This window comes from Sminthopsis crassicaudata, chromosome 2, assembly GCF_048593235.1.
Source record: "Sminthopsis crassicaudata isolate SCR6 chromosome 2, ASM4859323v1, whole genome shotgun sequence".
Lineage (NCBI taxonomy): Eukaryota > Metazoa > Chordata > Mammalia > Dasyuromorphia > Dasyuridae > Sminthopsis > Sminthopsis crassicaudata.
In genome coordinates this window covers 183893197-183908886 of record NC_133618.1, presented here as the reverse complement: position 1 = coordinate 183908886, position 15690 = coordinate 183893197, and the positions used below count along the sequence as shown (strand labels likewise).

Here is a 15690-nt window from a genome sequence, read left to right as displayed (position 1 = left end):
TTGTAAGGATAAATGCTAAGTTGAGAATATAGGATGTAGCTCAAGATAATGGACCACTAAGCCTATAATTTAAATGTCAGATTTCCACATCAGAATTTAATACTCTCTGTAACTCCACCACCTGCTCTCATTGTTCACACATGCTGACAAATTTAAATATTTAATAATGGCTTATTTCAAATTATTTAGACTAGACCATTTTTATCAGGCACTTATGAAAGTCTACTTAGGGGGAAAAGCATTTAAGATTACAGCAAATGATGTGGAAGGTATGTCACATATCCACTGAAGCAAGGTTCTCAATGACTTTAAGCATCCCTAATGCAATTTGTTCTGGGGTATAAAACAAAGCAACATAAGATCATGTTTTGACAACACAAGCTAGTGTTGGATTATTTGAATCTTTTAGTTTATATTAATTTGAGTTAAATAGTGCTGTGTCTAAGTATATACCTGAGGCATCTTTGTCAGCACAATCCCTAGAGCTCACTGAATACCATGCCTACTTCAGGCAAGGTAAAATGAACTATTCTTGTTCAAGTTTTAAAATTATCAGAAAGAAAGAAAGAAAGAACAATCCAAAGGTACCCCCTAAAAAAATTCTACTAAAATCATTAATTCATTTTCCTATGGAATAGCTAAATTATATCTGGAAAAATTATATAACATTGTAATTTCTAGACATAATCAACCAATCATTAAATATTTATTAAATTACTATCATATACTTGATATTATACTAAGTGCTAATACAAGAATGAGAAACAATCTCTGATAATAAGGAAATTACACTGTATAAAGATATATATATATATATGTGTGTGTGTGTGTGTATACACATATGCATACCCACATAGACGCTGTTACCACAATGCACATGAATTAATTTCTTTTGTATACATATATAAAATTTATTTTTAAATTCTTGTGGAACATACATACATACATACATACTACTGGCATGTTGCATATAAATATATATGTATATGTGTGTATATATATACATAAACAAACATACATATCTGCATGCACATTTATACATACACAAAATGTAGAATGGACAGGAGTTCTGATACCCATGTTCTTTGAAGAATACTTGGTATAATGGTTGATGGTGACTAAAATTGATGTATTTATAGCTATCTTTACATCTAATTATTTTTATCATTGTTATCTATTTTGGTTACTTCCATAATTCTCTTTTTTTGTTTCTTTCTTGCAGAACAAATTCATTTTAAAGCAGTATACTTGCACTTTATATGAATATATGTATATATAAATATAAATATATATTAAATTTTAAATAGAAACATTTTAGGCAGAGATGGCACTAGAAATTATGGGGGAGGTGATCAGGAAAAGCTCCATGTGGAAGGCAGTGCCTGAGAAGAACCTATACCGTTGAAATAAGGGGCAATCATTCTACTTCAATTGGGAGCCAAAATAGTAAAGAAAAGGCAGGGAATCAACTGAGCTTTCCCCAAAACCCTTCTGAATACCTGGCACATTAAAAATCTTTAAAAAGAAGAATTGATCAAATAGAAAAGGAGATACATAAACTCAATGAAGAAAATAATTTCTTAAAAATTAAAATTTAGCAAATAAAAGGTCATAACTTTATGAGAAATCAAGAAATAATAAAATCAAACCAAAAGAATGAAAAAGTAGAAAGTAAAATGAAATATCTCATTGGATAAACAACTGACCTGGGAATATATCCAGGAGAGATCATTTACAATTTATTGGACTACCTGAAGCCATTATCAAAAAAGGAACCTGCACATCCATTTTCCAAGAAATTTTCAAGGAAAACTGTCATAATATTCTCAAACATGTAGAGAACTGAGTCAAATTTATAAAAATAAGGATGCTCTTGAAGAGACTAGGAAAAACTTATATGAACAGCTATTCTCCACAATACAATGACCCAGAATAATTCTGAAGGACTTATAATGAAAAATATTATCCATCCCAGCAAAAAGACTCTTTTCTTTTTTGTGTGTGGGGGGGTGGTGGCAAAGGGGCATTTTATTTTTGGTCTGTGGTTTCTTTCAAAACATGACTAGGATGGAAATGTTTTGCATGACTAACTACACTTGCATAATGTATTGAAGTTCTTGCCTTCTCAATGAGGCAGAGTAGAGAAGGGGAAAGGGGAAAAATGCAAATAGTTTTTTGAAAAATGAATGTAAAATTGTTTTTATTTATAAGTAAGAAAAAAAATAACTTTAGAGATCCATTGTCACATAAATTTTAATACTCTCCCCCATACTCCAAATGGTAAATTATCCCATCTTCTTCATCTTTTGTGGCTCTTGGCCATCCATTTCTTTCAGAGATCTTCCATACAAGATACATGCTTAATACCAAGGTCTTTTTTCTAGAACATTTAACAGTACTTTACTACAAGTGCAGCACTGGGGTGGTATCTGTGTCATCCTGTTGTGCCACAGTTCCCTTTTAATGTCCTGACCCAGTTTCCCTAATTGTCCTATTCAGTTACTCTGTCTCAGGTTATAACCACTCCTTCTTAATGTTAGGATAAAGGTCTTATATCTTAGACCTCAGGCTACAGTTATTCCCTCTTAATGCTTGATGGGATAAAAGTCCTTATCCATTTTAGACATCATTAAAATATCAGGAGTCTCTCTAGTACCTCCTTCCATTATGCCTGCCTCCATTCTGTCACCCTCACTCTAGGTTTCTCCCCCCATTAGATCTTCCCCATCCAGGTACCTCCCCCTTATGTAATTGTTCTTGTTACCCTATAAATGAATCTTGTATTGGACATTCACTGCTGGATTCTTTGAGATGATAGATAGTCTCATTCAGCCCTGGGACCAAACCATGGATCCATTTGGTCCCAGTAAATCTCTCCATTAAATAAATTATTAAATTGTTCTCTAATCTCCATCTTGCTCAGTTTCTCCTGTATTACAATGCTTTATTCCTGTTAGCTGACTAATCTACCTACTTTTATATCCTTGCTGGTTGCTGTCACACCAATGGTGTTTTATATATTGTTCCACATTTCATTAAACAAGATGCTAAAAAAGTGCTAAGATCAAAGTTGACATAGTTTTTCTGTTCTATTTTTATCATACTTATTTAAGAAAATTATGGTCAAATTCAAGGTAAATATTTGATTGCTAAAATCCAGTAATTTAAGTAATAAACTCATTGACAATATCACAAAGGCCAAAGTACACATAATAAGTAATTAACCTGCTTGGATGAGACATGAAGTTATTTTCCCAAAGAATCCATGAAAACAACAGCAACAGCAAACTTACTAAGCCATTGTATTTATACATTTACTCTACTTACAAGTTACATTTATATCTTCTGCAAAGAAGTTTGGCAAAAAAAATTATGTAGAAATATGAGTATGCCTGAGAAATTTTCTTAATGTTTAGATACATTTTATTGAGCTCTCCATAACTTGCTGCCCCACAATGTACTTGTTTTTGTTTTTGTTTTTTCTTTTTCTAAGGCTGGGGTTAAGTGACTTGCCCAGGGTCACACAGCTAGGAAATGTTAAGTGTCTGAGACCATTTTTGAATTCGGGTTCTCCTGAATTCAAGGCTGGTGCTCTATCCACTGCACCACCTAGCTGCCCCCTCCCCCCCCAAATGTACTTGTTAAAACAATATTAGAGGGTTTGAGTTATTGTGGTAAAACACCGTGGATTTTGGAATTAAATACTCAAAGGATTGTGTGTGGGTGTGGGTGTTGGGGTATATGTGTGAGAGGTATTAGTAGTATTCTTCTATGAAATGTCTATCAATTAGTATTAAAAGTTGTTTTTTTTGTTTTGTTTTTGTTTTTTTTTCCCAGTGAAACTCAGATGAAAGTATTAGTTATTACCACAGGAATTTTATTGCAGGCTAAAATTCTGACCTGTTCTGTGTGCCTCTAGGTAGAACTAGCTCTAAATCATCTATCTTAATTTTTAAGTCTTTAATATTTCTGTATCTAACAATTTTTACAATCAATAGCTTCATAAATAGATTTCATAAATTTCTTCCGAGCTTATAATTTATTTTGTCCTTGTATAAAACTTCTATTAAAACTTATTTTAAAGTATGTTAGTGTTTCTCTTCAGGAATCTATTCTATTTCCACTTTTTTGAATGATTCAATTTTCCATTCTTTATATTACTTAAATAGAATGTTATTAAACTCTGCTAAACAGCTATAATATATATCTATTTAGTCAAGATTACTGCCTGTTTTGCAAAGTAAATATGTAGTTAAATATACATATAGGAAAAAGGAGAGTAAAAGAAGAAAGCAGATTAAAGTCATAATAAGCAACTGCAGTTCTCCAATCTTTTGGCTTAATAGACAAAATGAAACCATAAGATTCATTATTTACCCAATCCTTTTCAATAATACTTTAATAAATATTGATTCATTCACTCATAAATTGGGAGACTGACTGAAATAATAAAATCACTCTTATTCCATGCATTTAAAAAAGTAGCTAGATCACACACACACACACACACACACACACACACACACACACACACACACACACCCCTCTAGAATCCTTTCAGATTATTCATTGTAACTATCATGTGTCTGGCACAGATTCTGGGGAAAGAAGTATTAAGAATCAAACAATCTGTACTCTCAATGAGTTTACATTCTATGAGGGCCTTAAGTACATATAAAATGAATATAGCATGAATTAAAAATTAGTAAATATAAATAATATAGATCTGAAAATGTAAGAGTTTAGGAAAGAGGACACCGAGGGGTGATCAGCAAAGATTTTATGTAAAAGATAGTACCTAAATTTTTTTTTTTTTTTTTTTTTTTTAAAGAGAAGGACTTTATAAACTAGAGACAGTAGGAACTATCTTGCTATCATGGCAAAAAGCTAGGATAAAAGTGTGGAAGTGTAAAATGAGTGTCATATGTTAAAAATAGAGAGGAAACCAGTTTGGCTAGTTCATAAAGCGCAGGAGTCACAATACACAGTACAATGTCCATTGAGGCAGCCTATTCTATTTAACTTTAATTATTAGTATATTTTTCACCCTGACTTCATCTAAATTTGCCTTTGTGCAACTTTTACCCAGTGTTTCTCTAAGCTCTGAGATGAAACAGAGTAAATCTACTCCTTCTTCTATGACTCATTTCAATAGACTATAATAATTATGGTCTCCTGAATCTTCTAAAACCTAAACCTCCATGCTTCTGCCAACTGATCATCAAATAGCCTGAATTGAACAGACCGCACTATTCTTGTTGCCAACCTTGTTTTGCATGTCAATGTTTTTTTCTAAGGTATAATGTCTAAAACTGAATACATTTCAGTGATGGTCTGACCAGTTAAGAGTAAGTAGGGTTATAATTTCCTTTTTATCTGGAAGCTATTTCTTTTTAATAGGAACTATGACTATATTAACTTTTTTTTTGGCTGACATCACACAATTGATATTGAAACTGTAGTTTATTAATAATAAACTACATGATTTCTTCCAGATAAACTACTATCTGACTATATCTTCCACTTATTGAATGTGTTTAAGTTCATTTAATGTACTCAAATATGAAGCTTTATTTTTATCCCTATTAGATTACATCTTATTAGATTCAGATCTATTATTATTATTTTTTTTTTTTTTAGTTTTTTTACCCAACAGGTAACTCTGTCTCCCAGGTTTGTGTCACCTGCAAATGTGATAATGTTGCTTCCTATTCCTTTATCTAGGATATTTTTTTTTTTTTAATTTAACAGCACAGAGTCAAGATGACATTCCTGGAATATTGCACTTGAGAATTCCTTCCAATTTGATATCAAATCATTATTTTCATAGAATAATATTGATTATTTATAATAAGCAACAAATGAGTCAACACACATAAAGTACTTTACAAACCTTAAACCATTCTACTAATGCTATCATAAGCATCATTATTATTTCATTGTAAAGAATTCTTCCATATGATTATAAACTTTGCCCTTAGATTATAAGCTCCTTGAAACCTATTTTTTGTCCTTATTTCTACTACTTATTACAGTGTCTGACACATAGTAGATATTTAATAAATGTTTACTGACTGACAAAAAAAATGAATACATTTTTTTGAAATTATTTTGACTTCCTGATGGGTATATTTCACTTACTAATCATTATTTTAAGCCAAATAACATCAATAATCTAAAATAATACTCAATTATCCACTAATTTTTTTTTCAGTGGCTGACTAGACAGGATGCATTAAAATGATAATTTATAGAAATTTTCTAATTTTTAGATATCATATTTTACTTAATTAACCTTTTAATATCTTTTCCTTTGTAAACTTCCTTCTCTATTTACATTATTATTATTTTTTTTTAGTTTTAGAATTTGAATCTTTGGCAAAACAAAATTAATATAGGGACTCTTTCCAGGACATCTCAACTTTGACTTAGATAGGACCAAAGAGCTGGAAAGTGATCCATGTTTCCATGACAACTAAGGTTATTGCTTTTGCTCCTGCTAAAAGAGTGTTAATTAGATCTAAATATGGTGATGAATTTTTATAATGGGGTTATATAAAGGTATGTTCAAGTATGTCTTCACACGTAGACAACTATAAAGTAAACTGAGATTACAAAATTATGAAGAATATATTTTTTTAAATTTTCCTCTTTTACAAAAGGTGGATTTATTCAGGGGGGGAGGCAACAGAAAAAATAGACATCAGGAATGGCACATATGAAATAGAGTTGGGAGAACTTACAGTGAGATTAAGGAAAAAAAAATTCCCCTAGGGGAACCCACAATTAACCAGAAGAAAGAAGATACCTTCAAGAGATAGAGGGCTTGGTCCTGAAGAGGACTTAGCCATGAAGAATATTTTAAAGAGTAAATGAGGTTACCTAAATGTGTTTCCCATAATGGTTCACATGAATAACTTAAAAAAAAAAATCCAAGTTCTCTTTACCACAAAGTAATATTATCACAATTTCTTTTACTATAATTTTAATGTTATACATAAATATTGTCATGGTTGAATTGCTACAATACAATTCTATGTATTGTTGTTGTATGTGAAAATTGATTTATATATTCATTAATTCATTCTATCATAACAAAAGCTTCCCATTGAACATAAAAGGTAGTAGAAGAGATTAGTTTATTCATTCAAGATGATATAACAAATAAGGAGTTGGATGAAGTTCCTAGCCAGGATCTTTTCTTTTCTTTTTGTATGTGTGTTGATTTTAAATTATCTTGATGAATTAATATTTTAATTCTTTTTTTAAGTTTTATTATAGTTTTTTTATTTACAAAACATATGCATGGTTAATTTTTCATCATTGACTCTTGCAAAATCTTCAATTCCAAATTTTCCCCTCCTTCCTCCCATCCCCTCCTCTAGATGACAGGTGCCAGGGTCTTTTCAATACAAATTCCAGCATTCCTTCTATTCACAGTGTTTCTATATCTACATGCTTACACACATACATGCATACACACACACAAACATACACACACACTCACAGTAATTTACACTTACTCAGTCTTCACAACAACCCTGAAAGTAAAAACTATATGATACTCAGAGGGGTTTAGTGATTTTCTTAGAGCCAAAACAAGAGGAATGATCAAAGATGGAGTTCCAATCCAGGTTTCTCAAATTAAAATCACATGCCCTTTCCAAAACATTTTAGATTTAATATGATTATTAATATAATTTCATCATAATGTTATAGGTAATATAAATAAAATATCTATAATCACACTCTAGAAAATTTCATTTTATAAATATATCAAAATATATTGATAAGTTTTATATTGACTAAAGTATGTTACTTCTAAACACCAAACTTTGGGGAAAAAATTAACTTTCCACTGTGTCAAACATTATACAACATTTGAATTGCCTTCACTTTTTAATATACTATTTTCTGCCTCTGCCAATTTGGCTACATTGCTGATCAGTGGATGTGGGGTGTGTGTGTGTGTGTGTTTTGTCCTAGATCCATCATTACCAAATGTATTAGGCAAGTCCTTGTCATCTTTTTTATTATACTTTATTTTTCCACAATTATATGTAAAAACAATTTTTAGCATCCATTTTAAAAAATCATTTTGAATTTCAAATGTTATTCTTCCCTCCTCCCTGAGACAGTAAGAATCTGATGTAGGTTATACATGTGTAGTCATGTATGATATTTCCACATTAATCATTTTGTGCAAGAAGAAACAAACAAAAAAAAACCCAAAGAAGTAAAAAAAAAAATAGCATATTTCAGTCTGATTAGAAACATTAATTCTTTCTATGGATACATAAGCATTTTTTTTTTCATCACAAGTCCTTTAGACTTGTCTTCAATTACAGAACAGCTAAATAACTCCATATGTGCTTTTTCCATGAAGAGGATGGGAGGGCAAGGGGTGAATAAGAAGGGAGGAAGGGACATAATCTAGAACTTGAAATTTTAAAAATAAATATTAAAATTGTTTTACATGCAACTGGTGAAAATATTAAATTGATAAAGAAAAAAAGAAATTTCTAAGATCAATTCTTAGCCCATGCAAATGTTATTGTGAAAAAGAAATAATCAAAGAATATACTATCACAAGTCAATTAATGATTTAATCAAAATCTAATTTTAATATATTTTATTACAATTTACATTTATTAAATATGTTAAATATATTATATATAAATTTGTAAACAAATTCAAGAATCTAAACTTTACTGACATATTTTATTTATTTATTTATTTATTTTTTCTGAGGCTGGGGTTAAGTGACTTGCCCAGGGTCATACAGCTAGGAAGTGTTAAGTGTCTGAGTCCAGATTAGAACTCAGGTCCTCCTGAATTCAAGACTAGTGCTCTATCCACTGTGCCACCTAGCTGCCCCCACTGACTTATATTTTAATTAATATAAAATCATAAATTATTCTAATACTTTTTCAGCCTATTTCTACATCAATACTGGATTTTTTGTCTAATCATTCTTATTCACATGTCTTCAAAAATCATAGTATATACTACATTCTTTGTATTGTTTTTTGTTTATTTGTTTGTGCTTCACATAAATGTCCTTCCAAGATTCTAATATTCCTCGTACTAGTCCAGATTAATTGTATTATTTTAAAAATAAAATCTTACATAAGTTCAAAGTCATTCTATAGTGTTATTTTTGACAGATTAGTCTAGTGAACAGAATGCTGAATCTGAATTCAGAAAGTTCTGAGTTCAAATATTTTATAAACACTTAAAAAAACAGTATGACTTTGGTCATGCCATAGAATCTATTTGAACTTAAATTTCTTCATCTGTGTCAATAAACATAATGATTACATATATTCTCACAGAATTACTATGAAAATTAAATGATATAATATATAAAGAATACTTTACAAACACAAAATATTTAATAAGTACAATAGATGATTATTGGTCTATAATTCACTATACTACAGAAACATCTGAGAATCTACTATCCAGAATATTTAATACTATACAGAAATATTTAAAAGTGAGTATATATCGCTTTCTGTGATGACTTTCAAGAATGGAGGGGCTGAATGACAGAACTGAAATTGAAAAACTATTACTATTTCCAAATCTTTGTATCATTTAAGCGGAAGAGAGATATTTGTAAAAGAGAATATTTGGATTTGGAGTCCTTAAGTACTAGGGAAATTTGGAAAAGAAATGATTATTTATTTTTCCCCAACTTTTAAATATTTTTATTTAAAATGTTTAAGTTCCAAATTCTATTCCTTTCTCTCCTCACTTCTCCCTGAGATGGTAATCAATAAGATATAGGTTATACATGTCCAATTATGTAAAACCATTCATTTTGTACAAGAAGATTTGGATAAAAGAAAGAAAGAGAGTGAAAAAATAGCATTTTTCTGTCTTTTTTTTCAGTCAATATCACTTTTTTCTCTGAAGATAGACATTATGCTTTATCATCATTTTTAATCCTTTGGGATTGTCTTATATCATTGTATTTGAAAATAGCTAAGCAATTCAAAGTTCTACATAGCACAATATTATTGTTACTATATACAATGTTCTCCTGGTTCTGTTCACTTCACTTTGCATTATCATGTAAGTCTTTCCAGATTTTTCTGAAATCATCTTATTTGTCATTTCTGATAGCACAAAAATATTCTATTACAATCACATATCACAGCTTGTTGAACTATTTCCTAATTGATAGATATCCCTTTGATTCCTAATTGTTAGGTACCATAAAAAGAGCTTCTAAAATGAGTTTTTGTACAAATAGGTTCTTCCTTCTTTTTTGGATATATTTGAATATAGAGTTATCAGTGGCATTGCTGGAACAAAGGGTTTGTTTGCACAGTTTTATAATGTTTGGGCATAATATTCTTCAATATGGTTGGATCAGTTCACAACTCCACCATCATTTATAAAATATTTATGTGCCAGGCACTGTGCCAAAATTTTTATCCTTAAGGAGCTTTCATTCTATTGGGATTTGCATAAATTAATGGATTTTTAAAACATCTGTCCATTGTTATGTCTTCTTGCCGGAATTGCTTCATAAAAGGATAAACCCAAATCCATGTTTCCCTTTGTTAGCAAAATATCCACAGCAAGGAGAACATCTTAATAATGAAAGACCAAACAAAAAGTAAAGGTCACAGAAGGAAGAATAACATCCCTATTCAGATAATTTTTACAAGATGCTTTTTTTTTTCTGGCTCTCAAATAGCATTAAAAACTCACAGATATTATACAACAATTCTTGACTAATTGTTCTTCCTAGAATTATTGCAACAAAGGAAAACACCAATCTCCAGAGCCACAGTTCTGTGAAATTCTCACAGCCTTTTTATCCTCCACATTTCACTACCTAATAGTTACATTGTGATTCACTGAAAACAGCACCAAGATTATACAAACTCCATCATTTGATACCTGTTTTTAGTATATCATGGCCCCTAGCACTCTTTCAACACTTTTCACTGGTACTAGGGATTATGATACAAACTTGTTCACCATAATTTGAAACATTTACACATTTCTTTCTGTCAAATCTCCTCATTGACATTTGAAAATATTTCTACCAACAAATTTCTATTTCTATACTTTTCTTTGCTAAGTAATGCAGGAACTAGGATTAACATTAATGCTTATATAAGTAGTAATGTCTTCTTTCAATTTATATAAATTGACCAAATGTTTTAAAAAGCAGCTAGGTTTAGTTGCACAGGTCTATATCGGTCTTTATCTTATATTTATAAAGAACTGAATTTCAGCTTCATATAGGGTTATCTATGTCTTTTTTGACTCAATTTGTCTTAGTTTAGCAATCCATTATTAACCATTATTAAGAAATGTGTTTGAATCTTTAAGCATATATGAATTATGTAGTTATTCTTGGTAGGTAGACAGGATGACCTTATGTTATTAGTATTTTAACAAAAAAGTATTTCTTAATAAAATAAAGTATATTTATTTAACTTAATAAAAGATCAATCTTCACAATAGCACTATAAATAGGACACATTCATTAATTCCCTTAAAGCCCTTAATCAATATTGTTGTGCAGTTGTTTTCAGTCATGTCTGACTTCATGATCCTGCTTAGGATTTTCTAAGCAGAATTTCTAAAGTTGTTTGCTTTTTTCTTCTCTAGCTCCTTTTACAGTTGAGAGAACTGAGGTATATCAGGTTAAGAAACTTACCCAATGTTATAAAGGTAGTAAATATCTGAGGCCAGATTTAAATTCTGGAAATTAAGGCTTCCTAACTCCAGGCACAACACTTTATCCAGGTTAATTACCAAGCTGCCCAATTAGCCCAGATTAAAACACACACACACACACACACACACACACACACACACACACACACACACACACACATATGTATGTTGCTTTTGAATGAATCCATTAATCTACAATCATACCTTGATAAATAGCTTTAAATCCAGGGGAACCAATGCTGTCATCAGACTGGAGATGTAGCCACATTTGATTGCTCATACTCACAATAAGATCAGGTACACTAGATCCAGTGAGTCTGCATAGAAAGGCAAATAACAATATTACTTAATATAATGTTTGTATCTACTATTAAGCAATTTTGATATTATACAATTAAAAACATAATTAGTCTAACATGAAGCAATTTTCTTATGACTGGCTATATATTACAAAGACCGTGAAAAATCTTTTTTTATGAAAAAATCAAGCTTAATTAGCATAGTCTTCCTTCAGTAAATCTAGAAATACTTTCAGTTTATATTAATCTGCTGATCCAATGCTGTTTTTAAAAATTAATTTGACAATGCATTTATAACGATAGTTTCATTTCTCTTCCTTTCAAATTTATCTCATGTGAACATAGATACAATCTATTACCCATGTTCTGGATATAATGTCTCATCATTCAAATGCATTCATTCATTTGCCTGTTCATTTATTGACTAATATGGGCAGAGAACTGTAGTACGGTAACTCTGAAAGGGGAGAGCATTTATAACTGAGAAATTGCTTGATTACCTCACAATATGTTCAGATGGTCTATAATTTATGTGCTTTCATTTATATTTCTCAAAAGCTCTCCTAAATATGTCTTAAATATTTTAATAGAATATAAGGACTACAGACCTTACCACATTGGTCACTTGGCTTAAATTTAAAATTGAAAAGTGTTTGGTGATATTTAATACATTCTGAATATTAATACAATGAGCCATTGTGTATGGGGAAAAAAAGAGTCACGTCATGAATTCTGTCAGCCCATGAACAGAAACACTAAAGACAGTAACTTTACTCCAAATCATGGCATAGAAGCATATAAAAAAGTGGAGAGAAAATTGATTTCATCAAAACAAATGTCTCTAATCATATAGGAAACATTGCTTGAAGCCACATAGATCCAAGAATATGAACCCCTGATTTGTCCCATCCATCACACTATTTGTCTGTCACCACTGGATTTCCACCTCTGGCAGAGGAAAACACCTGATGCCTCAGAGGAAGATGAATAGCAGTCATTAAATGTCAAATAATGTGGAAAGCTGTGCATCAAATGAAAAAAATAGAGTATTTCAATGACATGACCAGTTGCTTAAAAGTGTGTCACTCTGAGGATTGTCTCAAAATTTTTGTCTGTGAAATCATTTCACATTTCTGTCTAAGTTTGATCCTTGTATACTGATTCACAAGACTATGTCAAAAAAAAGGTATCACATTAATCTAATATCAGTCCTTTATGACTAAGGAGGAAAAATTAATGTGAAAGGTCTATTTTGGAAACATTCTACCCTTTGTCTTAAGGACTCCTTTGCTTATACACAATAAGATGGTGGAGAAAAGATGAAAGGGAAAAACCTTGCTTTATTTTTTAGTTCATATTAACATGTAGAAATATGTACATAGGAATTATTATTCTTCAGAGTAAGATATCTTAAGTATTGTTTTTATGTATGCAATGGAACCAACTTAAAAGTACACACACACACACACTCACTCCCTCTCTTTTCTTTCCTCCCCTTCTCTTTCCTCTCTCTCTGTTTTCATCTCTCTTCTCTCCCTTTCTTTCCTTCTGTCTTAGTCTCTCTCTCTCTCTCTCTCTCTCTCTCTCTCTCTCTCTCTCTCTCTCTTCTCTTCTTTCTCTCTCTCTCTCTCTCTCTCTCTCTCTCTCTCTCTCTCTCTCTCTCTCTCCCTCTCTCTTTCCCTCTCTCTCCCTCTCTCTCTCTCTCTCTCTCTCTCTCTCTCTCTCTCTCTCTCTCTCTCTCTCTCTCTGTCTCTCTCTCTCTCTCTCTCTCTTTCTGTTTCTCCCTTTCTCTCCTTCCCTCTCCCTCTGTGTTTCTCTATTTCTTCCTCTCTCTGTCTCTCTCTATCTCTCTGTGTTTCTGTCTCTGTCTCTCCCAGTCTCTCATCTATATGTTTGTAAGTCTCTGTCTCTCTTTCTCTCTCTCCCTCCATCCTATTATTATTAATATTCTTTCTGTTCTTTCCTCAGCTGAAAAGTAAATTGTCTTGTGCTAAGAGACCATTGTTTAACTGAAATGACCTTTTAATTTCCTCTCTTACTAAATCAAGTTTTACTCTTCTTATCTGAATAGTTTGAATTTTAAATAACTTTTTTTTTTTTTGATGGAATAGGAAAAAAAAAAATTAACCTGGGCCTGCTAGGTATCACTCCTGTGACTTTGGACAAGTCATTTTACCTCTGTGGTCTAACTTTCCCCAATTTAAAACTGAAAGGACTAGATTAGATGTCTTCTAATGATCCTTTTGTCTCTAACTTTACAAGTCTATGTACTTACTTCCAAAATGATTGGAGGTAATTTTTATTGCATTTGATATTAGGCAATAGGGAATAATTAAAGATTTAAATGACAATATAGTTAAAAAGCCATTTTGTTTAAGGTCTGTGGATTTAAGGGGAAATGGTCAAACTGAATCTGGAGGAGTCTTAGATGGGAATATTATAAAGAGTATTCATGCTCTTTGTAGTCATGCTTATTGTAGAGAAGATTTGTGAAGGACATTGGACTGACTGTACCTAAGATAACTTTTCCTATCTCACGATTTTATGAAATGACATAGGCAGTCAATATGATTTTGAGTGTTTTGTCATCCAATGAAAAGTGCAAATGTTTTGGGTTCTTTAGTTTGCCTTTTCTCATAAAAGAATGTGCATATGTTCTACTATAGAGATAATCACATTTTTTAAACTAGATATGTGATTTTATTAGTAAAGGGAACTCCTATTGATGATGCACCCTCAAATAATGTAGATCTGAAATCACTGTAGAATTTAGTTTTAGGGAATTGGAAAGAGGTAATGAAAAGTTAAATGATTTGCCTATATTATAGTGTCAGTATGTTATAAAAGGCAAGATTTGAACCCATGAATTCCTGGACCTAAATCAGTAGTTTTCTATTCACAATGTTATCATGTTTCTTCTCCACAAAAGTATTCATACTTTTATTGATCTTGTAAATTTGTAAAATATTATTTGAACCTCAAGACAGTCTGGTGAAGTAGTACAAGATTAGTTCTACTGTATAGATAATAAAGTGAGAGACTAAGAAAGAGTAAGTGATTTGCTCATGATCCAAGAGCTAATAAACATTTGTGCCACTTAGAAGTAGCATTTGAAGAAGTTTTCCTGTGTCTAAAGCCAATGCTCCATTTGTTGTGATTTTCTAAATTCCTAAAAGAGTCATACAAGAGGAGAATCAGGCCAGGTGAAAGTAAGTACAAAGTTCATTTTCAAGTTTAGAGAAATTTCAGCTTCTTTTAGGATTACTTCACATTTTCATGAGATAGTGTTATGACCTGAATAGTAAACTTACGATAGCAAACATATCTGCTTCATCCTTCTAACTGAATAACATTATCCCTGAGCTAATAAAATCACTTTAAGTATGAAGATTAGAGGAAAAGGAAAAACAAACAAACAAACAAACAATTTTGCAACTGCTAACCTTGCACAATAATGATGTAAGCACCAGGTAATGGATAAATATATAAAAAAGTTTAATCAAGATGATGATAGATTTAAACTATTAAACCACAGTTTAATGCATGAAATCTTTAGGAATATGAGTTAAAGTTTATAAAATGATTTTGGAGGTTTTAAATGGATACTTTAAATCTTTAATTTTTTAAAGAAATATGCCATGGAGAAAATACACTATATTTATTGGCAAATTATCTCTCACAAACT

General features: G+C 31.1%; 1 protein-coding gene across 1 annotated transcript in view; it reads right to left on the bottom strand.

Annotated features, from left to right (window-relative positions):
* The window catches only part of CSMD1 (CUB and Sushi multiple domains 1), a 2669009-nt gene that overhangs the window by 657492 nt on the left and 1995827 nt on the right, over positions 1–15690 (bottom strand). The window contains 1 exon segment of the mRNA XM_074287957.1: positions 11911–12023. Coding sequence (XP_074144058.1) covers positions 11911–12023 — 113 coding nt within the window.